The 24,582-nt window shown below is 50.2% G+C and overlaps 1 protein-coding gene across 2 annotated transcripts in view; it reads left to right on the top strand.

Annotated features, from left to right (window-relative positions):
- RGS3 (regulator of G protein signaling 3) overlaps positions 1 to 24,582 on the top strand; it is an 89,422-nt gene that overhangs the window by 31,069 nt on the left and 33,771 nt on the right. For both annotated transcript variants that reach the window (XM_074846178.1, XM_074846179.1), the window contains 4 exons: positions 1,687 to 1,877; positions 4,170 to 4,253; positions 11,882 to 11,993; positions 19,005 to 19,045. In XM_074846178.1, the coding sequence (XP_074702279.1) occupies positions 1,687 to 1,877; positions 4,170 to 4,253; positions 11,882 to 11,993; positions 19,005 to 19,045 (428 nt within the window). The remainder of the gene's footprint in view (positions 1 to 1,686; positions 1,878 to 4,169; positions 4,254 to 11,881; positions 11,994 to 19,004; positions 19,046 to 24,582) is intronic.

Here is a 24,582-nt window from a genome sequence, read left to right as displayed (position 1 = left end):
GGTCTCATCCTGGCTCCATGTGATGGGTCTGGGGAGGAGGACGCATAAACCCATCCTTAGCACTGCTGCCTCCAACAGATCACCCACCAAACCCTCTAGTTGCTCACAGCGAGTTGTGCGCACCGGCAGCGGCTCCCAGCAGCCTGTGATGGTCTCACCTCGTTGTGCTGGTGCTGAGAAAATGGTACTAGCTTCTATCCAGGCAGAGCATCTTCAGAGAGCCCCACGTCCCGTGCCTGCACTCGTGAGACAACGTGCTGGTGGGAGCTTGCTGGATGTATTCAGAGGCATTCCTCTGGGCTGGGAGGAAAGGGCTTGGAAATCCTATATAGCAGCAATTGCCCGGCAAGAGGGGAAGGAAGGACTCACTCATGCAGCAGCTAGCAGGGAACAATGATAATTGTTGATAATTATCAATAATGCTTTTAATGACAGGATTATCAATTACATTAAAGATTCTGGGACTGGTTTGACATATGACCTAATGTCTCCTGGCCTCTAGTGATGCAGGTGTGGAGTGGCCGCAGTAGCTGGTGTTGGCTCGTTGGGAAAAGTCACAGCTCTGCTTGACCAGCTGAGACCAGCTGCAAAGGAAAGCTTCTGTGTAATCCCTCCTTTGAACGAGGATAACGGCTTTCTGCGATAAAGGACAGAGTGAAAAACCAGTCAGACTGCTCAGACTTTTTCCAGCACTGAAATGTAATGCTGAAAAACAGTGGATGATGTTGTGCCAGCCTCAAGCGAAATGAGATCATCCTTTATAAATACACCCCCAAGTCTGAGTAACCTGGGAGCGATTTGGAAAGGCCTGGATTGATCCCATGCACATGAATGTATTTATCACTTCTGTCCCTTTCTCTGACACCTCCAATCTTAGTATCTTCTAAAAACTGTGATTAACCCGCCACCCAGTGCCCCATGACATGAAATTCCCACACTTTGCTAACTCCCATGCCCGGAATCCAGGGCAGGAAGGGCTGAGGTGGATAAAAACGTCCCAAGGTTTAAATTTCCAGTGTTGATTTTTTCCTTCACCCTGAGTTAGTCACAAGATGGTTCTCCCCTCCCTGGAAAGGGAAGGGTTATATTTCAGTGGTGCAGGCAGGTATTCCCTGACGGTGGGAACCTCCTTGGTGCTTCTGTGATTTAAGACTGATCATTTAAAGTCATGTTTGGGGTTGTTCTGTATTTCTTATTTCGTACTTTCAGTACTGCATAGGGAGTTGCATATAATAGTACCACATCTCTTCCTTCAAAGTACTGTATTCATAAATTGTGCAGAAGGCGGCGTACACCCAAACAGAGGCTGATGTGCTGGCTTGCAGCTGAGCTTGCTGTGACTTCCTTGGGTGTTTCTTTGTACGTACATAGATGTGTTTGTGCTGCTGGTGTGATCCAGTTAAATCCTTGGTCCAGCAAGCGAGTAGCTCTTGAGCAGAAATGTCAAGGCACATCTTATTTTGCATTAGGAAAAATGAAGTCAGTGCTGTTATTTCATGAATCCCTGGGAAACTTTGATAGCAGGGTGACGAATGTCCCTGCAACTCTCAGCTCCAGCTATTCCCCTTAGGCTTTGTGTGTCCTCCTCCAGCCTGCGAGAGCAGGAACCGAGCTGGCAGCGTGCAGCAGCTCTGTGGGAGCTCTCTTCTGATTCTGTGTTTCTTTCTGCTTCCTCTGTCGCTCCAGGAAATGCAAGTAAAGGGAAATTGCACATGGGGTCTGGGAGAAAATCCAGGCTGATGAAGACTGTGCAGACGATGAAGAGCTATGGGAACTACCAGAACTGTACCATAGTGAGGCCACACGTCCCGCACTCCAGCTACGGCACGTATGTGACGCTGGCTCCCAAAGTGCTGGTGTTCCCTGTCTTTGTGCAGGTAAGTGCAGCTGGAAGTGAGGTGTTATGGATCTGATGTAATCAGGGCCCAGCCCAGCAGGCTGTATCAGAGCTTGCTGCTGTAGGTTGGGTCCAGGCTGTCATGGATATATTTCCCAGCAGTATACACCATGAATGTATGGATCCCCTGTCATCCTCAGCTCTCTCCTCTGGAGCTGGTTGTACTCAGCACAGTGCTGGGTACTTTCCCAAAGGGAATTGTGTCCTGTCCAAATGATTCTCTGTTGGAGTTTTTTCCCTTTTCAGCTTTCAAATCTGGTCCTCAGGTTCTTGCTTGTCAGGAGGTGTCCCAGCTTCTGGGCTTCAGCAACCAGCTCTGTGTAATTGAAGATCAATATGGTTTCTTCCTGTGGGTTCTTTGTGCTGCTAATTATAGTGTGCAAACGAAAGTTTTTTAGTTTAGCTTGTGGCCAGCACTAAAATCGTGGATGAGGGTCCAGAGCAGTAATGGCTTAACAGAGGATGTTCTCACTCCTCAGTTCTATAAATGGTTTTCTTAAAACTTATCCCTGAATTTGGTGGTAGTAGCTCTAACTACCTCTGTGTCTTCCATTTTGTCCTTCATATGGCCAGAACCCCAGAAAACCTCATCTGATCCTGTATGTTTAAGTACGTTGGTGATGAATACCTTCATCTCTGAGACCGTGGGGAACCATCCGTCCTCCCCTGCTAGCAGCAATGGCACTGTCATGTCAGCTCAGACAGGAGATGTCCTTTGGGCTGAAACCCATGATCTGTGTTGTCTGTCACTCCGGCCTCAGCCAGCAGACTGCTTGGGGCACATGTGGGGCTGGGCTGGTGCTGGCGGGCAGCCTTATGCTCACCTCCATCCTCCCCAATCGCAGCAGGTGGCTGTTCATGTTAGCACCAGCACATTCACCAGCCCTGGCTGCGTGCACAGTTTGCCTGTTGGTAGGAACACAGCTGGCACTTCTGCCTCTGCACTCCCCAGACTTGTGTCTTGGATTGAGTCTGGGGTGTTTCTGCCTCTTAAGGAACTGGTTTTTATGCTTTGCTCCTGCTGCCAGTCAGAGAGGGACCTGGGGGGGGGTGATTGCCAGCCGGCTGAACAGGAGCCAGCAGTGTGCCCCGGTGGCCAAGGCGGCCAATGGCATCCTGGCTTGTATCAGCACTAGCGTGGCCAGCAGGGACAGGGAAGGGATCTCACCCCTGGGCTCGGCACTGGTGAGGCCGCCCCTCGATGAGTGGGTTCAGTTTTGGGCCCCTCAACCCAAAAAGGCCATTGAATGACTCGAGCGTGTCCAGAGAAGGGCAACGGAGCTGGTGCAGGGTCTGGAGCACAGGTCTGATGGGGAGCGGCTGAGGGAACTGGGGGGGTTTAGTCTGGAGAAGAGGAGGCTGAGGGGAGACCTCATGGCCCTCTACAACTGCCTGAAAGGAGGGTGCAGAGAGGGGGGAGGAGTCTCTTGAGCCAAGGAACCAGCGCCAGGCCAAGAGGGAATGGCCTCAAGCTGCGCCAGGGCAGGGTCAGACTGGCTCTTAGGAAGGATTTCTTTGCAGAAGGGGTTGTTGGGCGTTGGAATGGGCTGCCCAGGGCAGGGGGGGAGTCCCCATCCCTGGAGGGGTTGAAGAGTCGGGTTGACCCAGCGCTGAGGGACCTGGTGGAGTTGGGAACGGTCAGTGTGAGGTTCATGGTTGGACTGGAGGATCTTCAAGGTCTTTTCCAACCTCGATGATTCTGTGATTCTGTGATCGTCCTGGGCTGGTTTTGCAGGGTTTGTTCTGCAGCTGGGACAACTGAACGTGTCCTGTTCTTCTCCAGCATTAAACAGAGGAGGTGCTGACTGGGGAGCTGGATAGGCAGCATGGCATGAGAAAGGGCAGCCCTGTTAAAGTTGCTTTAACTTACTGCAAGAGTAATCCATAAAATCATGTAGCAAATATTCTTGCCTGAGGGACATGAAAACCTAACCTGCCACTGTTGTGGTTGTGTTTCCTGCTAAAAAGCACCCATAACCAAGCCTCTGTGCAGAACAGTTAACGTACAAAGAGGCAAGTGGCTGATTGTCTTTTTATAGATGGATCTGACGTAGGTGTTAAGCGTAAAGCTTTCTTTTTATCGTGTAGCTGGACTGCAGACTTTCTGTCCTTTTGAGCACAGTGTGGGGTGGCTTCTCCCTGAACGAGTTACAGCTTAAAGTGAAGACAAAGTGGGTTTGGTGGGCGGAAAATTTTTCTGACAAACCACACTTCCAGTGGAAGGTTTGACTGTTTCTTTTTCTTTTTTTTTTTTTTTTTTCTTCATATGTAGCCCCTAGATCTTTGCAACCCAGCCCGGACTCTGCTTCTGTCAGAGGAGCTGCTTCTTCATGAGAGCAGAAGCAGGACTATACAGGTAAGACTCTTTCCATGCTGTCTGAGCTTTCTAAACGTGCTCTTCTGCAGTCTTATATAGTAGATTGAGAAGGGAAATACTGTGCACTACTTATGATATTTGGAAAAACTTGTAGTTTCATCGTGGATGGGATGAACTAAATATCAAAACTCTTCTCTGCTAGAAATCAACGTTTTTTCTTGTCTTCATGCTCACGAAGAAGAAACTGCACATGGCAAATGCATGCCAGTCACAGCCCAGCAGTTGAGGCCACTGCTAGACTCAGAAAGAGGGAGTTTAAGGTTATTTTGTACCAGGTTAGAGAATTAGACAGAGAACTTGTTACAGGGGTTTTCAGAAATTTAGTTCCTGAAATGGTCACATGTTTTGTCCAAATTCCTCTCTTTTTTCTTACTTCAGCTTCTTTTCTGCAATGTTATTGGAGGGCTGTTAAAAATCTGGGGAAACAACTAAGCTTTGGCTGCTGAACCTGTGTATGTGACAACTTTCAGCATCCAAACTGGCAGTTTGGACGTGTTGATATTTGCTGCTGGCTTCACTTGCATCCAACTGTAAAGTCTGCAAAGCCCTGGAATTTGGGACAGAGGAAGCAGCAGCTGGGAGAGCCCACTCATGCATTGCTCACTAGTGCTGGAGGAAACTGCAGTTTCTTTTGGGGCATTTTCAGATAATCTCACCACTGTACAGAAAAATTTTGGTTTGAATTTAGTTGGAGCGAACCATGTGTCATCTTCACAGAACCATAAAGAAATTTTTACTTGACTAATCTTAGTTTCTGGGTAGCACCTTCTGGGTGGCTGACAGCAGAATCTCAGAGACACGTCATACCACTGCCCTGTACCAAACAGTACAAGATTATGTTATGTTAAGTGACTCCTCTCTCTTCCTGGTTTTCAATGTGTAATTCATCCCCTGCTTTGACTTGAATCACTTTTTTTTTTTTTTTTTGGCCAAAGTACATGAAAAATCGCATGATCAGTTTGGAAACTTGCCACTGATTTGTAAATAAAACTCTTCCCCTGTCTGTCCTGCTGTTCTTTATCGCTCAGGGTCTTCTGGGCACCTGCATGAATGAAAATCAGGTAAACACATGGCTGTGTATCACGACTGTGCTGGGATGGCTTGGAAATATGGTGGTCAGCCTGAGGTCAGGATGCTTCTCCTGGGTGGTTTGGAGTTGTTTGCTTTCAGGTCAGAACAGAGGTCTGTAGTAGCGGCCAAATGGGGAATAATCATGAACAACTAATGCTGTTTGCAGCCTTGGGGGGAGCATGTGTGGGTATGGGGGTGTTCATATTTAGACAACAGAGAGCCTCAGGACGAGCATGTTTGGAAGAGGTGTGCTTCTGTCTCTCCAAATGGCCACATTAGCCATTTCAGAGACCCAGCTGTGGGTAGGATCAGAAGAATGTCTCAGGGAAAGGACTCTGCTTACGATAAGGATGAGCATGAGGCTGGAAGAGGATTTCCCAGTTGGAGCTGCTGCCAGGAAAGGGCAGGATGCTGTATGCTGGCCAGGAACCTGAGACAGTGTTTGATGGTGCCTCGAGGCCGTGATGTCTGTGTAAGCCTGGCAGAGGGGCAAGGCAAGAGGTTGTGACTAAGCATAGTGAAAAAATAGAAGCAGTGAATGGGAACAAGCATGTGGCAGCATCTGCTTTGGAAGGCAGGATTCTTTCCCTCGGTGTGAACCCAGGCGTGGTGCTGAGCCCTGTATTGCTGGGAGCTGACTGTGTAGGTAGCAACACTGGGACATCAGCCATATCCCTGGAGAAGGGCTTTCTCTTGTCTGCAGTGTGTCACAGGGTCATGGCAGGATTTGCAGAGCTTCAAGGAATCAGCGCAGGTCTGCTTTGGTCCTGATGGGCTCTGAGACAGGAGAACCCAAACTTCTGAGGCCAGCAAGACCTAAAATGGCCTGGACACAATGAAGCTTCCACTGGTAAAGAAGGGCTCTGGCTTCTCTTTTTGCTGGACTTGAGCTCACTCTCTCTCCAGCCTTCTCTGCTGCCCGAACAGAGGCTGCCTTGTTTGCGGTTGGTCCTTTCTTCCTTGCTCCATGTGGTTTTCCATTTTCCCACAGCTCTTCCCACCCAGCCTCTCTCAGACTGAACCGCTGCTCCTGTGCTTTGCAGGACTGTTTTCTGTATGTTATTCTGCTTTGGCTAAGTGGCTTGAGAGAGTAGGGTACAGGTGCAGGGGCTGGAGATGGAGGTCCCATTTAATTTTTTTCTCAAAAAACCAGAATTTTTTCCCCTTGGCGGTTTCCATGTCAGGCACTGCATCCTCATCACTGAGCAAACTCTCCCATCTCCTGAAGGAGTCAACCTATCTCTCTGGAGGCTTGCCAGGATCTGTCCTTTCCCTGACCTTACCTCTGGGGCAATCCTTATTCAGGCCTTAATCACATCCTGTCTAGACTTTGTTGCAATTCCCGCTTTTATGGTCTTCTGAAATCTATCCCTCCAGCCTGCCAAGTGCCAGAGGAACCAGTGTGGTGCAGGTGATTGTGCACAAGGTGTCTAACATGGACTTAGTCCTTGTTGGTCCATCTCTAATGTGCCTGGAGGCAACTTTCCAAAGCCCTGAGGTACCTTCACAGCATGGGCCATGCTCACCCCCTTCTCAGCTCTCTCTTCTGCCATCCTGTCAGGGTCTACAGATCAGGATGGTTCTCCCTTGAACTTTGAAAGCCCCCACCTCTGTCAGGAGTCTGGAGGACATGGACTGACATGCCCAGGTTTTATGTTCTTCTCTGCAGAGCAAGAGGCTCTTCTCTCTCATCCCAACTGTTGCCCTGCAAATTCCTGGCACTCCTGGCCTGGGATGGGGTTACCAGCTCCCTGTTTCAGTGGGTGGCTGAGTTTGGCCAATGCAGTGGGTTGACCAAAACCCTACTCCCTGGCACCAAGGTTTCAAGATCTTGTTTTCAGCCTTTTTTAGACACTTTCTTTTGGGTGAGAATACCAGAAAACTGCACTGACCTTCTCCCTCCACCACACTAGTACCACTTAGTCTGTCCCTTCTTCTTCACTGCCTCTTAATATCCTTCTCTTCCTCATTTTTTACACCATTTCCCCATCTGCACAGCCACTGCTTATGCTAGCTTACCCCTTGAGGTCTTCAGTGCCTGCTCTCCCCTGATGCTTATGGTAGAATAATGTTTGACTTGGGTAAGCCAAGGTGAGGTTCAGGGTTTACAGCTAAAGCCTTCACCACGGATCTCCTTTTGGCAAGTGTGGTGATGTATCTTCAGCAAACTCTAGCTGAGCATATTAACTCCTTCCTGAGTGTATAAATTCCTTGCCAGTAATTCTGGCAGAAAAAAATGTGTGAGGTGGTAAAGGAGGGTAAATGCATTGTGGGCTAAAAGACTGCTGAGAAGCCTTGGAGAACATGCATTTAATATGGATACATGCAGAAGTAGAAATCCAGGAGCAAAGGAGCAGGTCATGCTTAGAGAGTTAGGGCTGTAGCATGGAAAGCAATGACTCAAAGGCTTCAGTGTATCACTGAAGGGTGGGAAAGTTTCCCTGACCTGGGAAGTTCATGCCCACCTTGGAAGTGCCATGCCTGTGTGTGTGCACCTACCCCACCTGCAAAGCCTAGACTGCTTCTCTTTTTAGGCTGGGGCTCAGCTGACTGGGATGCTAATGTACGAAGCTGTGGTAACTGGATTACTTGTAATCATGTTCTCCTGCTGCTGTGGTCTCTGTGAAAACTGAGTAACTGCCAGTGCAAAGCTGTAGCCAAGGATGTCACCACTTTGAAGCATACGATCAGGGGAGCACTGAATAGAAGTGACTGGGTGATACCACCCTGTATGTGGGGAGCTGCATCATTCTTGGTCTGATGAGTCCAACAGTGATGTCTGCTTCATAGAGGATGCTGAGAATTTAGATGGTCTCACAAGAGGGCTACAAGGATAAATCAAGATCTGAAAAATTTGAGTAAGATTAAGAAAGCTTCATCCATTTAGCTCAACTGAATGAATGGGGACACATGAGCTCTGCAGGTACAACCCTCTTACTGCTATCACTGGAGTTTCTCTTTGGGGTTGCACCCAATTCTTCTGGAGAAGAATCCAGTACTGGGAAATAGAAAATGTGTGTGGCTCAGTCCTAGGGGTGGATACCTGTCTTAAGAGCTCCCAGTCAATGATTACAGGATTTCTGTAGCCAGCTGCAGGCAGCATTCTCTGGCCAGCGATGCAGGTGATCATCACCATGTTCTCCTTTTGCCATCTGACAGCTCTATCATAAAAGACCTGCCTCTGCTTCACTCTGCTTCCTCAGCTCCCTCTGTTTTGCTGGGCACAGCTACGAGACTATTGCTCGAGAGAGAGAGGGCGATGTCTCGGAAAGCATTCACTGGCTCAGGCTTTTCCTCCGGGCGCTGGGACAAGCAGGCAGGGTTTGCTCTGATCCGTTTTGCCGGTGCCTCTGCTGATGTGCTGCTGCACTTGCAACGTGCAAACTCCTCCCTGCTGTAACCCAAGTGGTGGTGGCTCTCTGCATAGGTGAGCAGAAAAGGATGGGGTTAGGAAGAGAGTTAATTATTCTTAAACTTGAATATGAAGGTACTTTGGCTGCAAGGCTTAATTTCTGAGCACCTTTTCATAATGTTTTTGTTACCATATTGCTTTACAAAGCATGGTTATCGCTTCCTCCTTCCTGTGGTGGGGCTTGGTAGCAGTCCCAGCGTTGATCTCCTGTTCTCATCTTGGGGAAGCACACTAACCTACTGCTTTCCACCTTCCCTCCTGGCTTTCATTTTCTCTTGTTTTCTTTTAGAAGACACTTTAAATGTGCCCCTTCCTTCTGTAACAGTGCTTTGCCAGTTATATTCTGTAGTTAGTTAAATCTATCAGAGAATAGGCTTTGCTGTTTGCCATGGTGCAGAGCACATGCGGATGAACATGTTCAAGACATCAGTGTCAGCCTCTATGATCATTTTTTGTTTCCCTGTAAAATCTATTCACATTCCTCTAAAAGGTCTGTGTGACAACTGCTCTAGCAATAACACAGGTGTGCCTATCTCTGTCTTCAGAGAAGTCCTTTCATCATGTCAGGTGTTTTATTTTTGATTTTGGGGTAGGAAATTAGTTCTGGGAAATACACAAAGTTACTCTGACTCTCCAAGGAGGAACTCTGGTGGATTCTGTGTCTTGCCTGGATGAATTCAGGTGCTACATTTCTCTTTTGTTTGCTCTTTTGCTGTTATGAGCCCTGTGATTTGTCATGGTAGATACCAGATCTGTTTGCAAAGGGCTGTTAGAGACATGTTACAGCTTGTCAGTGGTGTGATGGCAACTCTAGGCAGAGCTCCAGATTACTCACTCCAGCCCTCCCCTCTTATACCTGCTGGCTGCTGCCTTAGGGTCATCCATGATTCGAGTTTCCTGTGCTCAGCTCTGCAGGTGGGGTCCCTCTGTGAGCAGGGGCTGCTGGAGCCCTGGGCCTCGTGCTGCTGGGATGCTCTTGGCAGGCGCTGGCTGGCTGGGTGGAAGGGACACCCTTATTTTCTTCCTCCAGCAACTTGGAGGAGCAGAGGGACCTCTGTAAACTGTTTTGTGTGGAGCTGTTCTAAAATCAAGTATCTTTCTGGAAGCAGCATCTAATAGAGATGCTCTTATGTAACCCACACTGCCTGTGCTTTTATTTATCTACATCCTGAGTTCAATCAGTCCCATCTTCCCATAAAAGCACAATGTTACCTGTAAATACTTTTTGTGTATTTCTATTTCCATGATTCCCTATTTAAATCTGCTTGGTTTAGAAGTGATTTTTTTCTCCTGCTGCTCCTTCTAATCTTTTTCTACCCTTTAAACTTCCTTGTGTATTAGGTCTTAATTTTCTTTCCTCCATTTCCAGCATGACCACTTGCTGATCATGCTTTTATCTCCTTCACTTTGCTGAGCTGCTCTTCTCAAAATCCCTGAACATCTCTTCTCTGAGACTGAGGGACCTGGGATGGCACCAGTCATGTCCCAGAAAAGTTACCTTTTGGAATAAGATGGGTATGGGAGAAAGTTTATAGTGCAGTTTGTACTTTGTTATTCCTTCTATTAATAATAAGCTCAGAAGTAATGAAGAGGGTGAATGTGGGCACTAGGCCAACTGTATGTTGAGAGCAGAGGAAGGGATTTTCCAAATAATACAGAGAAAAACAGACACTCCCTGGTTTCATTGTCAATTAAAGTTATGCCAGTAGCTTTGTGCTTATTAAGAATCCCACAAAAATGAATTTGCCCAGCAAGGAGAAATCCTGTGGCAAGGGCTTGATTTTGGTTTCAAAGCCAGATGCTGCTGCCGTGATGTGAGACTCACCACCATGTGATAAACTGTTACCCAGCTTGTCGTCCTCCTGATGTGTGTCTGTCGTGGGCATGGAGACAAATTGTACTGGCAGTGTGTCCCTGTAAACAGTGACTCAGTCCCTGTCCAGAGCAAAGTCACCTTTCAAAGGGTGGCTTGGTGGTGTCAGAGGTACCAGCTCCCAGCAAGGCCCTGGGATTCTGAGATGTTTGCTTCTTTTGCAAAAGGTTTGCTAAAAGGCCACAAAACCTTCGTTGCTGTTGCTCAGTAATGCAAAGCAGCTTTCCCTTTGCTGTGCGAGGTTTTGGGGAGCATCTCTAGGAGCAGCTAAAAGCAGTGCTCATATGCTGTGTCCTGTGCTGAGAGCAGGGCGTGGTTTGGCAGTCCAGCATCCAGTATGCCCATGGGCATATTGCAGACACTTCCTGGCATCTTCTAATTTTTGCTGCATGCCCCCAAGTCCTGCTGGAGAGCAGGACAGGCTCAAACCTCGACTACCAGCATAGTGATTGCACCAAGCTACTCACCCCCAGTAGGCTTCTGGGTCAAGGATCTCCAGCACGGTGGAGAAGCTCATGCTTCTTAATGACGCTAATTTGAACTCAAGACCTCAGGCAGAAGCAAAACAAAATCTACCTTTCGAGTTGTGAGCACTTACCACTGCTCCGGAGTAGCTCCCAGCTTCTAGGACATTTGAGTTGCTGCTCAAGCACAGAGCTGGGCAGACACTGGGTTCAGTGTTTGCTTTCCACCCGTCAGCATGGTTTAAAGGTGTCAAGTTTGTTCTCTGCAACTGCTCTCATGGGTTCTGCTGCTGTAAAAGCCGAACTGTTATTTTCTCAAAGGGAGCGAAATGGGGCGTGCAAAGACTGAGAACAGTGAGAAGCTCTTTCGTGAGTGTGTTCAGGGAGATCACGTTTGCTTTTAAGTTGCAACTTCTATAGTGTGTTGGGATTAGTCGGCAGCTTATTCCCTCCTCCTGGTCCTCTGATTTATAACTTATGTAAATGGGAAGTTACACGAGAGCAGAGAGGGTGTGTTTGTGTGGCGTTAGACTGTCGGGCAGGTTTATCCCTCTTGTCACGGGACTCCACAAGCCTCAGTAGGTGGCTGCCAAGCGGGGGGAGCCTCGTCTGAAGCTTGCTGGGAGCACCCTGAGGGGTGTAGCAGGAATCAGCCCCTTAGGGAAGGGGTGCCTGGGCTGACTGTCATGGCTGGTGAATCTCCCCAGGGTAGAGGACCTTTCCAGGACATGTCCTAGTGCCAAGAGATGAATTCCTTATAGCTGCTTTGCTGCTCTTGTGCTTCCAGGTGACCCTCTTTGTCTACTCCGACCTGCTGCTCTTCACCAAGGAGGATGAGCCTGGGCGCTGCAATGTGCTGAGGAACCCTCTCTACCTGCAGAGTGTCAAGCTCCAGGAGGGTGAGTGTCTGCAGCAGCAGTTGGAGACATTTGGGGCATTTTCTGGGCTGCTAGCTATAAGGGTTTCTGGCCAGCAGCAGGACAGCACCCCACTAACAGTAGCATCAGCACAGTAGCAACAGTAACGGTACCGTCCAACTGGTGCTGGCAGATCATCCTTCCTTGGGCTGCAGGGCCAGCATCACCCTTCCCATCCCTGCATTAACCCAGTCCCTGGGAGCTCCATCTCCTGGGATACCTCAGGGCACTCAGGTAGTGCCAATTTCCAGGACTTTTTGGGTGCGTGTCTCAGGGATTTGGGGCTGGCATTCCTCAGGGTCTTGCTGTGCTGGGCTGTTCCCCTTGCTGGTGTTACGCTGCCTACAGTGGGGGCTTGCCAAGGCTGAGAAAGGGAAGTGAAGTCTTGAGGTTTCCCCCATGGTGCCTTGAGAGAGTTCAGAGGTTGTCTCCAAGGGAGTTTGGCTAAGCCCTACTGACCTTTACTTTGCTACTTCTCCCTTCAACCACCCACGGTTTTCCTCTGCACTAGCATCCCTCCCCCACGCACACCCCACTGGTGAGGAAAGAGCAAACCCTGGCCTTGGTGGGAGGCTGCAGACCATGCTCTTACTGTCTTCACCTTGGCTGGGCTTTCACATCCAGCTGAGGGCTCAGGGAGTGCTTCTAAGGCAGGGGGGTGACTTGGAATCAGTTATTTCAGTTGAAATGCTGAGACTGTATAAAAGATGGCCTTTAGCTTCTCAGGGTCAAAAGAGGAACAAACCAATTGCTCTACCACATCCTATTTGCTATGGTGGCACCACTTCTTGGCCCCAGGCCCAGACCCACCGTGTTCCTTTTATGGTGAAGTTGCTTTTTGTGTATGGGCGTGTGTACTGTTGCTCGACTGCCTCAGCGTGGGCCGATGCCCTGGCTTCTCCTCGAGCCCAGGCAGCACCTATCGCTGGACCAGGACCCCACATGGGAAGTCGTGATTAGATATAAGGAAAAACTTTTCTATGGTGAAGTTGGTCAAATATTAAGTTGCCCAGAGAGGTTGTGGGACCTCCATCCCTGGAGGTGTTCAGGACTCAACTGGTCACAGCCCTAAGCACCCTGATTTGAGCAGGGGCTTGGACTAGAGACCAGCAGAGGGGCCCCTTCCAACCTGAATTACTCTGTAACTGTATGAGCTGGTATCTTTATGCAGTCTCATAGCCCTGACCAAAAGGGATTAATCCAGATCTGGGCTGCTTCTCCAAAGGGATCATTTTCTGGATGAATTTTGCCACTTCCCATGACTTTCCCCAGAGGAGCTGTGAGCTCTGTGGATGAGCTGTGTCTCTCCATGTGCCCCACATTGTTGTGAGCCTCAGTGCTGGGGATTTGCAGCGCTGTGCCAGACACCATGGGCTGCCTGTCAGTTGTTATTTCCCATTTTCAACAATGTTTTTGCTCCGAGATTTATTCACTGACCCATTTGGTGGGGGCAGAAACACAGTGAGGGAGACGGGGCACCACGGCGTGAGCCATTTAGAAAAGCCATTGAAGCTTCCCTGGGGTTTGTTGAGTTTGTTCTCAGCGCTGCTTATTTCTAAGAAACGGACAAAAGAAATTGTTCCTTGTTGAAGTGCTTGTTGGTCAGCGTCTGCTCCTGGAGTGCACGCGCGTGTTGCCCCTGGCTGCTCTCAAAGGCTGTTGAATAACCCTGCTCTTGTCCACCTCCTTGAAGAAACCAGCTTCCTCGGTGCTGGTCCCAGCTCCGTGCACGAAGGTCTGTTTGCAGCTTGGCACAGGCTCGGTGCCTCCTAACCTCAGGCAGAGCGGTTGGATTTCGGGAGTGGTTTTCTGCCACTTATTTCCTTGTTGCCATAATAACTTGGCTGGATCACATCTGGAATAGCTTAACAAGCCTCTCTGAAGGGGATGTTTGTCTCTGCAGCACCGAACCACCCCTTGTACGCTGGGAATCCAGCACAGTCGGTTTTCAGGCAGCTCACCCTCCTGGTTTGGGCAGGGCTGCTTCAAAGGCGGGTGGAAGGAGCAAAAAGATGTCCGTCCCTTTTGGCAGGGATTTTCTGTTGGTCTCCTAAATAACTGAATGGCACATTAATAGGAACAGGCGTATTGCTGAGTATAACAATTGAGACATCTCCGGTACACTGAAGACCATTGTGATGTTTCCTGTTTCTGCCGCTCGCTGCACTGTGCGAAAGCAAATCAGTATAATCTGCTTTACAATGCTCTGTCTTCCTGCTTTAGAAGCCGAGCATGGCTGATGAGCACCACACCAGCCCATGTTTCCAGTGTGACAGGGCTGGCTTCCTCACTAGATACAGTGGGAATTTCCACGTGAAGGTCGCCGCCTCGCTGGGATCCTGGCCCCCCTGGGCGGGTGTGCTCGGCTTTGGGACAGAGAAGAGCCACTCCTGTTTTGCAGCCGGAGTGAGGACCCCCAGGCTGTGAGCCCCATCCCCAGCCAGGATCCTGCAAACAGGGACCTCTCATGTGCTGCTTTGCTGTCCCTGACATCCCAACCCACCATATCTTATAGCAAACAGCTCCAAGATAGACAGAGATTATATTATTATTAAAGTCTGATTCATGAGCCTTTTGCCCTACCATGGCTTCTCCCTGCTGCCCCAGGGATGTTGGGAAGCACCCAGGGCTTGCACCCAGGGACACGTGCCACAGAGTGTGACAAGCTCGCCCCATCTTGGCAGCCAGGTTTGGATATGCATAAGAGCCTTTCTCTTGCAGCCAGGGCCCCGTAGCACCCTGCCCTGTGAGCTCCTCTTTGGGTGCTGGATGCGGTCCCGTCCTCACTGAGCAGATGCAAGGGAGCAGGATACCTGCCCTTGCCGTGGGCATTGCCACAGTCCTCTGGGCCATGCAAGGAGCAGGACCATCTTCTCTCTTTTCCCATCTTTTTGACCCAACACCCAGCATGCACCACCCAAATCCTGCAAGCAGCGGGTGTTTTTCTTGGGTTGCACAGGGAGGTGGGCAGAGCCAGGGCGGCGCTGACAGCTGCTGCTGTGCCGGGAGCTGTGTAAGTGCCTGCCCCGCGCGTCAGCATGGGTGTGCAGGATGAGGCTTAGCCAGGGAGGGGGATGTGTCCCCACAAAACCTGCACCCTCCTCTTGTCTGTGCTGAGTGTACGCAGCAGCCTAGCCCTGGGGCAGGGATGGTCCAACTTACTCTGAAAGACAAGCCAGTCCCCGTCACAACACATCAGGAAGAAACTGAAATATTTTCAAGTGAGTTTTTTTTATTCCTGCTTATTTCCTTTTAACGTTTCACTTAATTTGGCTGAAAGTATGTGCTGTTCAGCTGTCAAAAAAGGCACGGATGTAGTGCTGCGCAGGGAATGGAGCCCCAGGTCAGCCTGGGCAGCTGGCTGCTATCTCCCCGGTGCAAGGTTGTGCCTCTCCTCTTCTCTTTCGTGGCCCCTGTGCGGTGCAGGAGATGAGCAGAGCACGTCACACGGCTCCGGGGCACAGTAGGCTCCGGCACTCCAGCCTGACCCTCCAGAGACTGGAAAAAGCTCCAGTGGAAGAAATCCTGGCAAACCTGGTTTGTGCTGAAATCTGCGCTCGGGTCTGCCTTTTCTGGCTCTGCCATTGCTCTCCTGCCTCCCCTTGTGCCTCGCTGGGGATGGGCACTGGCTCAAGCCCAGCTGCTGGGCTGGGCAGACAGTCTCTTACCTCCCATTTGTTTTCTCTGTGAAGGCAATGACTGGTAGAAAGCGGGATTTAAGCAGTTCCTTAGCTTAGGCTGGCTCCCTGCTTTGTGTCCCGTAGGCGCTGGGCTGCTTGGCCATGTGTAACAGTGAGACTTGGAGGGACAGGGGACAGGAGCTGCTGGTGGTGGAGGTTGCTAATGCCAAGATTCATAGCTCAACAGAGAGGAATTTGGAAGGGAACTTAATTTTGATGGTTTTGGGCTTTGTCAGGATCACTTGTTGTTGCAGAAGGAATAAACAGAGGCCCAAGAGAAGTGGGGTCATTCCCAGGGCCGTTACACTCTGACGTCACCTTTCTTTGCTGAGGGTGCGTGTCTCTAGAGGGTGACTTGTTCCTCACATCAGCCAGGAAAGCCTGGTTAAAGGTCCTGAGGGAAAGTGGATGGAACATGTTGGTCTTCTGCAATCTTCTTTGCAAGGCAGCCTGAGCTTTGGTCATGGTGCAGGGAGGGGCAGACAGCCTGGCTGAGAAGATGGGGTGGTTTGTGTACTGCTGACCACATGGGAAGCAGAAGCAGCAGAAGGGGAGGGTGGACTTGTGGTGTGCCGGCAGCAGACTCGGATCCTGCCTCCAAACCCTCCCACAAGGGGAAAAGCACTGGCTGAGGGGCTCCCATCAGAGGCTTTGGCTTTGCAAGGAAAATGCTACCTGATGGTCCTGCTGGGATTTACGGAAGAGGGTGCTGGGAGAGCTCGGGCACTCCATGGGGAGTGATGAATGGCTTTCCTGTGGTACAGGGGTGAGACATGGGCTCCCAATGAGGCCCATTCAGTGTGTGCTTTCAGGGTCCAGCATCACTCCCCTTCTGTAAGTGAAGATTTGGAGGGGCCCTCGGGCCAAGCAGATCCTGACCCTCACATTGCCCAGGGTGGAGCAGAGTGAAGGTTATGAAAACACAAAAAGGCTCCTCATCCGTGAGATGCACAGCAGTGCTCCTCGTGGTGCTGGACTCCGGCAGCTGATGTGGCATGGTGTTCTGGTGTCCCCATAGTGATGTTCCATATCCTGCAACGTGCATTAAACGTGAAGCTGGCAGCAGCAGCAGGCCTGCAATCCCCAAAGGGCAGCTGGAAGAGACATCCAGAAAATGGCTCCATGCCACTGCACTTCTTCATGGGTTTCGCATTGCCCATGGAGTGACTCAGGAGGCATCTGAGTCCCTCAATGGATCACAGCTCTTATCTTGACATTTGGGCTGCTGCCTGCGGCAGAAGAATTGCTTTCCTCTAGGGAACAGGGTGTTTCCACCACTGTACAGAGCCTGTTCCCATCGTTAGCGCAGCTCAGGCTGTTGAAATGAAGCAGAGCTTGTGCTGACACTGCTTTGAATAGGATCTGCAGCCATGCCCAGACTGCGGATCTGATCTCATGGCTGGGATAATGTCATTAAAAGGCTTATGAAAGCTGCACTCCAGCGGTGCTGCATGCTGCCAAGGGCAGAGCTGGTGCAGGGCACGCTGGTGTGAAGGAGCAAGCTGGCTCCAGGAGATGGGATGTCCTGCTTCAGAGCTGAGGTGACCCTGTCCTGTGGCAGCTTCGTGTCCTCCTGTGAGGCTGACGTATGCCAGGAGCTGGCTTCCTTGGGGCTGTGGCACTTGTGTCTCACCAGCTGGGATCGAAGACCAGGGCAAATCTTCCATTTGTTGGATACAGGGAAGGCTAGTCCTGCAGGAACCAGCCTGGTGGAGCAGCTGGAGTGTACCACATCCCCTGGGATAGCTTCAATAAGGCCAAATGCCGGGTGCTGCACTTCGGCCACAACAACCCCCAGCAGTGCTACAGGCTTGGGGAGGAGTGGCTGGAGAGCTGCCAGTCAGAGAGGGACCTGAGGGGGTTGATTGTCAGCCGGCTGAACAGGAGCCAGCAGTGTGCCCAGGTGGCCAAGAAGGCCAATGGCATCCTGGCTTGTATCAGCACTAGCGTGGCCAGCAGGGACAGGGAAGGGATCTGACCCCTGTGCTCGGCACTGGTGAGGCCGCCCCTCGATGAGTGGGTTCAGTTTTGGGCCCCTCACTGCAAAAAGGCCATTGAATGACTCGAGCGTGTCCAGAGAAGGGTAACGGAGCTGGTGCAGGGTCTGGAGCACAGGTCTGATGGGGAGCGGCTGAGGGAACTGGGGGGGTTTAGTCTGGAGAAGAGGAGGCTGAGGGGAGACCTCATGGCCCTCTCCAACTCCCTGAAAGGAGGGTGCAGAGAGGGGGGATGAGTCTTTTTAACCAAGTAATAAGCAATAGAACAAGAGGGAATGGCCTCAAGCTGTGCCAGGGCAGGTTCAGACTGGCTCTTAGGAAGGATTTCTTTGCAGAAGGGGTTGTTGGGCGTTGGAATGGGCTGCCCAGGGCAGGGGGGGAGTCCCCATCCCTGGAGGGGTTGAAAAGTCGGGTTGACCCAGCGCTGAGGGATCTGGTGGAGTTGGGAACTGTTAATGTTGGGTTGATGGTTGGACTGGATGATCTTCAAGGTCTTTTCCAACCTAGACAATTCTGTGATTCTGTGAGGAGCCATACTGGGCTGCTCCATGGTTTAGCAAGATGCGGATCGCAAGGTTGGTGATTGCATTGCCTCCAGCACCAACTCCTTTCCCAAAGTTGTGGAAGTGCACGTCCCTTGACCAGGTCTCCTGAGTGGCACCACGCTGGCGGGACCTTGGGGAATTTGCCCTCAGCCGGATAGAGCAGGATGAGATCTCTCCCCTGCCCCATGTCAGCTGCTTCCCATTGCCCTGGGATTCAGCTCCACCTCCTTGGAGAGGCACCAACCCCAACCACTGGCACTGATGGAGGCTGGGACAGACAGCACTAGACAGAGATACCACCAGCCTTGCCAAGGGCTTGGGGCAAGAAGCTGGGAATAAACAAGGACATAGGAATAGGAGCTGCTCTGGTTAGTCCTCCTGGGAAACATCCACAGAGGTAAGATGGGAGAGACCTGACCCCAGTGCCCAGGATGGCTGCGTGGGCACTGGTGGGGCGTCTGCAGCCCCCGGGAAGGAATTGGGCAGCACGTGGCCTCTGAATGAAACAAACCTTTTTCCAAAAGGACAAGCCCAAAGGAAAATCCATGACCGTGCAGTAAGTCCATGCAAAATACCATGCAGTGCAGCCTGCCCAGCGCATGGCCCCTGCAGATGCAGCATACATCACTCCCAGATCACAGCCTGGTACTGTAGGATGACAACAATAAATATTCATTAAATGCTGTCTCTTAGCCAATTCCTCTGCCAGTGGCTCTGCTTGCAGAAATGAAGTTGTAGCTTAATTATGATCCTGTTTTTTCTTCTTCATAGGTTCAGAAGATCGGAAATTCTGCATCCTTTACCTTGCAGAGGTGAGTAGTGCTGTTTTCCACATTAACTTTCTAGTGGGAGCTGAACACATACTAACAACTCTGATCCTTTCTGCTGGGGCAAGGAGCACTGAACGGGCTGATTTTAACTTGCTTTTAAACTAATTTGTCAGAGATCTGAAAAGGAAATGTAATGGCTGTAGCCAGAATATATTAGCGAGAAGCTGCTAAAAGGAATCTGTGAATGGGGAGGCTGGGCAGCACTGAGACAGGTTTGCTTTTCCCCTTCCCCTTGTACACACATTCCTTGTGGCATCTCACTTTCATTTTGTCTTGGGATTCTTTCACCTGGGGGCAGATATCCTTGCCAATTGTTTTGTCTCTATTTTTTAGGCATCTTGCTTTTCTTGTCTTCAAGCACCCAGATTTGAAGCCCTCAAATAAAATAAGGAAGCTCAATCTAAAAGATAATTATAACTCTAAAAATGTGTGGCTGGTACATGGCTAAATGCTCTAAACAGATTTGGAATCACTCAGACATTGGCACAGTTACGTTTGTGTCGTGAAGCAGCCAAGGAGACTGAAAAATTGGTTCACAATGACTGGACCTATTTATTCATTGAATATTGCGGCTTTTTTTCCTTTTCAAGTGACTTTACAGTGTTCCTGGTTTCAAGGCCTTGTATTTTCAGAGGTGGAAATTTGAATCTGGGAAAGATCCCCAGGGCACAGAGGAGAAAGGCAAACATTGCTCAGCAACACCACGAAATAATAAGCTATTGTGAAAGTTGGATGAAAATGTTCAGAATGAAAGTTGTTCACCTTGAGTGGCTGGGATTTGGGCCAAAGCACGCCTTGCTGTGTAACCATCGGCTGATGAGTTCTGTCTTACATTTCCCTCTTGTTTCTTCCTTGTCTCCTCTATTTCTTCCTGGGGCGGTGGGGCGGGAGCTGCCTCCTCGGGGTTTGCTCAGTGCGTGTCCCAGTGTGACATCAGGCTTGCGTGATGTCTCCTTACCCAGCTAATCCTGTGCTGTGACTCAGAAAGGCTGAGATGGGTGTTTGTCAGCGACATCCTGACAGTGGGATGAGGCACTCCTGCGTTTTCTCATGCATTTGGAAAAATGCATTTGGAGCCTGACGTTTAATTTAGAAGTTTTGGGCCTCTAGGTAGAAGTGACTGAAAGAGAGCTGGCTGTGTTTTATGAGATCCTGAGAGGTGAAGACTCATCTTTGTCAAGATGTAATGAAAATTAAATGGCTCTAATAGCTCAGGTGATTGAGATCTGTGACATCCATTGCGGTTGGAGTGTAGTAGTTTTATGGAAAATATGAAACATTTGCTTTCCTACATGCATGCTCCCCCGCAGAGGATAGTAGGTCTGGACCGGCCACGCTTACGGATTCTGCAAACCCCCTCTTGTTCCTCCTGTCTGCTCAGAGTGTTTTGGAGCTGGTCGCAAGTGGAGCTGGCACTTCCCATCTGCCACATGCCCATACCCCAGGAGTGGCTGCTCACACCCTGCGCTGTGCCAGCCCACAGCTTTCAGGGGACATCGGGGCAGCCCCTGGCTCAAAGATGGCACCCTGCTGAGCAGAACATCCTTCCCTCTCAGAGCCCACGGGGTTGCTTTGAGGCTGGTGGTCTGCACAGAGCTGGGAGATCAGGCTGATGTGAGATCCTGCCTGTGGGGAGGTGATTCTCCAGCTGCGTGGTTTGGCTGGGTCATTGCCACAAGGATGGGAGAAGGCGGCTTTTTTGTGTGCGCTGTGAGTACATAGCACAGATAGAAACAGCCGGCTTCAAGGTTAAGGGGACAGTGCACTTCCAGCTGTAAGTCTCATCAGACTCTCCAGTAATGGGCAATTTTGGTTCAGAAGGGGAAGCTGAGACGCAGAGAGGGGGACATGCCTGTGAGTCAGCAGCGAGCCAGCGCAGGACGGTGTGGCTTCCCGACTTCCCTGTGGCTGTTCTGGGAAACAGTGACATGCAAGTCACAACCCCGAGAGCCACGTGGAATGGGTGACGAGGCTGCAAGGACACGGGCTAGTCGTTAAAGCATGAGAGCAGAAACCCCTTGCTTTTGCAGCGTGGGGGATTGTGTGACTCAGTGAACTGTCCTCAGTGCAGGCAGACCTCAGCAAACAAAGATGGGCTTTTCTTAAATGATGGGATGCTGTCGTAGGAGCCAGCCTGGGAGTATTTAAGCATCTTCTTCCTACAGGGAAGCTAAGAAGAGAGTCACCTTCAGGTCAACTGTCTTTTCTTCTTTCCATTCACTTTTCAGGAGCAAGGCTTTAGTTAAAGGGTTGTGGGAGTGTCACCAGGAGGCTTTAAGTCTTGGCAGCCTGTGGGAGGGGATGGTCCCCCTCAAAGGCATTCCTGCAGGCTGGCTGCACACAGAGGCATTGCAGGCAGCTTGGATACCTCGCTGGGCTGGTGCGAGCACCAGTTTGTGGTGTTAAGGTTACTTTTGCAGCAGGGGGGATTCAAGGCGTGGCCTGCTGTCAAACGAAAGCTGGGATTTGGGCCCAGTGAAGTGGCACTCTCCTGTGGGGCTGTTGCGGGGGGTCTCCGGGCCAGCCCAGTGTGGCTCTCCCCATTGCCTGATGGCTGCGGTGTCCAGTGGGTGCCATGCTCCTGGCTGTGTGACCTCCTTTTGCCCTGGTGCAAGGCTCAGCCTCCTTCCTGACTGTGGGAATGAGACAGTTTCCCTCTGCAAGGATGGCTTCCCACGGCAAGGGGCTGGCTCTGCTTCGAGGCCGTGCTCGGGCTGCCGGGAGTTAGGACGGGGGGAAGCTTGGGAGGGCATCCCTGGCAGGGTGCTGGTGCTGGCACAGTCCTGGCACCCCGAGGGTCCCAGCGATGTGGTGCAGCAGTGCCCTGTGGCTGGGTCCTGCTGGCGGACGCAGCTGTCCTGCTGCCCATCCCTGCGACTGCTCAGAGCAGCTAGAAAGCTTTGTATAAGGATGGATAAGGGAAGGATGCTTGTGTGGACATGGCTTTTTCGTCCCATATCACCCTGAGGGGTCTCTCCCCGTCCTGATCTGCTCCTGTCCTGCTCTTTGCAGCAAGTGCTCCATCCCTGGGCTTCCCAGCAGCACTTTACCCTGCTGGGAGTGTTTTGCTGGCTCAGCTCTGCAGCTGGTCCTCTCTGGGGTGGAGGTGATGGGTCTGGGGACTTTGGTGATCATCATTGCCTGAGCTCTTCTGTCGCCGTGATCTGGGCAGACGCATCCATTGTGCTGTCATGATGGGGCCTGGGAGGTTGGTGGAAGCTCTCGTTCTGCTGTTTCTTACCCACAAATCATCGGCAATGAGCAATGATGTATTTAGTGCTGCTGTGAGTTGAAAGGGAGCCCACAGGGCCGGGCTGACTTTGCGTTTGCTGTGGGAATAGCTCTCTGCCGAGGCCTTGTGCTGCAGTTTCCTGCTCCTTCTCATCTGGAAGGTTTGTGAGTAATGTTCTGACCCATAAAGTTGCATTTTTGCATTCGGATCTGTTGTGATCCAAAATAAAAGTATGTTTCCTTGTCTGTGAGTTGCTTATTTTAAACAAGAAAGAAAATTCCAACCTTCAGGGCAAGTGGAGTGTCATAAAAAAGCAACCGCTAGTGATCCCATCTAATCACATGTAAATAAATCACTTCACAGAGTTTAAGTCGTGTGCATTCTGGTTATTTACAGTCAGATAGCAAACAGTAATCTTTATAACTTGGTGTAGGTTACAGCAGAAAGGGTGTTTATTTTACAGGCTCTTCAGCATGTGAATTGCAACGCTTGGAGGTCCTGAGTGCAGGTGACCCTGATCCTGGTGGGGCACGTGGCCTTCTGGAAGGGAAGGGCTAAATATAGGTTGGTGTTGGAAAGAATGCAGAAATAGAGGAAGGTTCTCCCCTGAGCTGTCCATTCTTGGTGGTTTTGTTCCTTGTGGTGGTCATGGAGTAGCACATAAGCAAGCCAGCATTTTGGAAGTGAAGGTGGTACCTTTTGATCTGAGGAATAAGTGTATACCTGGAAGCTTGCCTACTTTTTCTATTTGCAAATTGGTATGTGAATAAGTACTACTAATGCATGCAAACCTGGTCTAGTGTATGTTTCATTTCATTTTTTTGGGCTGATTCAGTGTGGGCCCATGTTTCTGCACCCTAGTGAATCTGGAGCGCGGGGGTTTGGCCCCGTTTCGCCCCTGCCTGCCTGCCATTCCTTGCAGCGCACATACACCTTCTATGATGCCATGTGTAAAACCTGTCAGAAGAAAACGTTTGCTGCGTGGTGGGAACTGGTAGCCTCACAGGGAGCCAGTCCAGAGATGTGAATGTGGTCTGGGGCTGTATTCACACCCTTCCCTGCTCCGGAAATATCCTACTGATAGGAAACTGCAGATCAGTGTTTTATTGCATTGTTAGAAGTTTTTTTATTTGAACCCAACATATTCAGACCAAATTGACTTAAAACCAAATAACTCAGTAAGTTTTTCATTTGAAAAGCACTAGCAAAATCGATCTTTTTCTCTGGAAGTTTTCATGTGCAGACACTGGAGTTTCTCTTGGGGAACTGCTCCAACAGAAAATCTTTCCAGTAGCAACTTCTTGGCCTGATGCAATGACCACACTTACAGACCTGAGCAAATTAATGCTGTAAATCTATGGTTGATCTTGTTTAGCCTTGGAGATGTGCATCCTAACTCTGCACAGGAGATGCTCTAGACAAGTATCAGAGAAATGACACTGTCCCCCTCTTTGGCTCCCCCCCCCCCGGCCATGCCCTGGCTCTATGTGGACACATCCCTGCATCCCTGCACCCGTAGGGTCCTCCGTGGGCACCATTCTTGTTTGCATCCTCGAGCTATGTCCCGGCTGCTGCCAAAGGCGTGCTTTGAACAAATGCTCTTTAAGCTGGACCACAACTTTAGTGAGGGGCAATATTGTAGCTTGTGTCAATGTGCATAACTCCATAGTCTTCGCTGGAGATGTCCCAGCTTACTCCATAGGAGAGTTAATTTCCCAAAGTGTTCTCCTAATTTAATGCCCTTAGGGATGTGGCATTTCCATTTCTGTCCTGCAGGGAAAGAGCAGGAATAACAGGGGCTCCTGTCTCCATACAGCAAATCTGAATGCTGGAAAAACAATTTACTGATGGTACTTTAAGTCTCAGGGACATGCTGTGACATGGCAGATATTATACACCTGCGTAATTTTGAAGTCAGCTGTTTTGGACGTGTCATCAGAAGAGTTTACAAGGAGGTTTTTTGGGCAGTGTCCTGGCAGATCTAGAGGGCAGATGGTTTGGTTATAGGGAAAAGGGCAAAAGAACTGGCCAGGGGTGACATCAAACCTACGCAACCAACTGAACAGCTAAGGTGAATTTGTTTAGTAAATAATTAAAAAAGTAATTTTTAATGAAAGATAGATAAAGAGTACAGATGGAGCACAACTAGAGCAGACATCCTCACAGGCACTTGGCTTGATATGACACAACACTTGGCCTGAAAACCTGGAAAGACAAGAAATTGCTGTGGTGCTTAATAAATAGTTAAAAACTCTGGTCTGAAATCTCAACATCATCTTCCATGAGC

The sequence above is a fragment of the Strix aluco genome, chromosome 20 (genome assembly GCF_031877795.1).
Source record: "Strix aluco isolate bStrAlu1 chromosome 20, bStrAlu1.hap1, whole genome shotgun sequence".
In the NCBI taxonomy this organism is placed as follows: domain Eukaryota; kingdom Metazoa; phylum Chordata; class Aves; order Strigiformes; family Strigidae; genus Strix; species Strix aluco.
The sequence above is the reverse complement of the archived record's forward strand: the minus strand, read 5'-3'. Positions and strand labels throughout refer to the sequence as shown.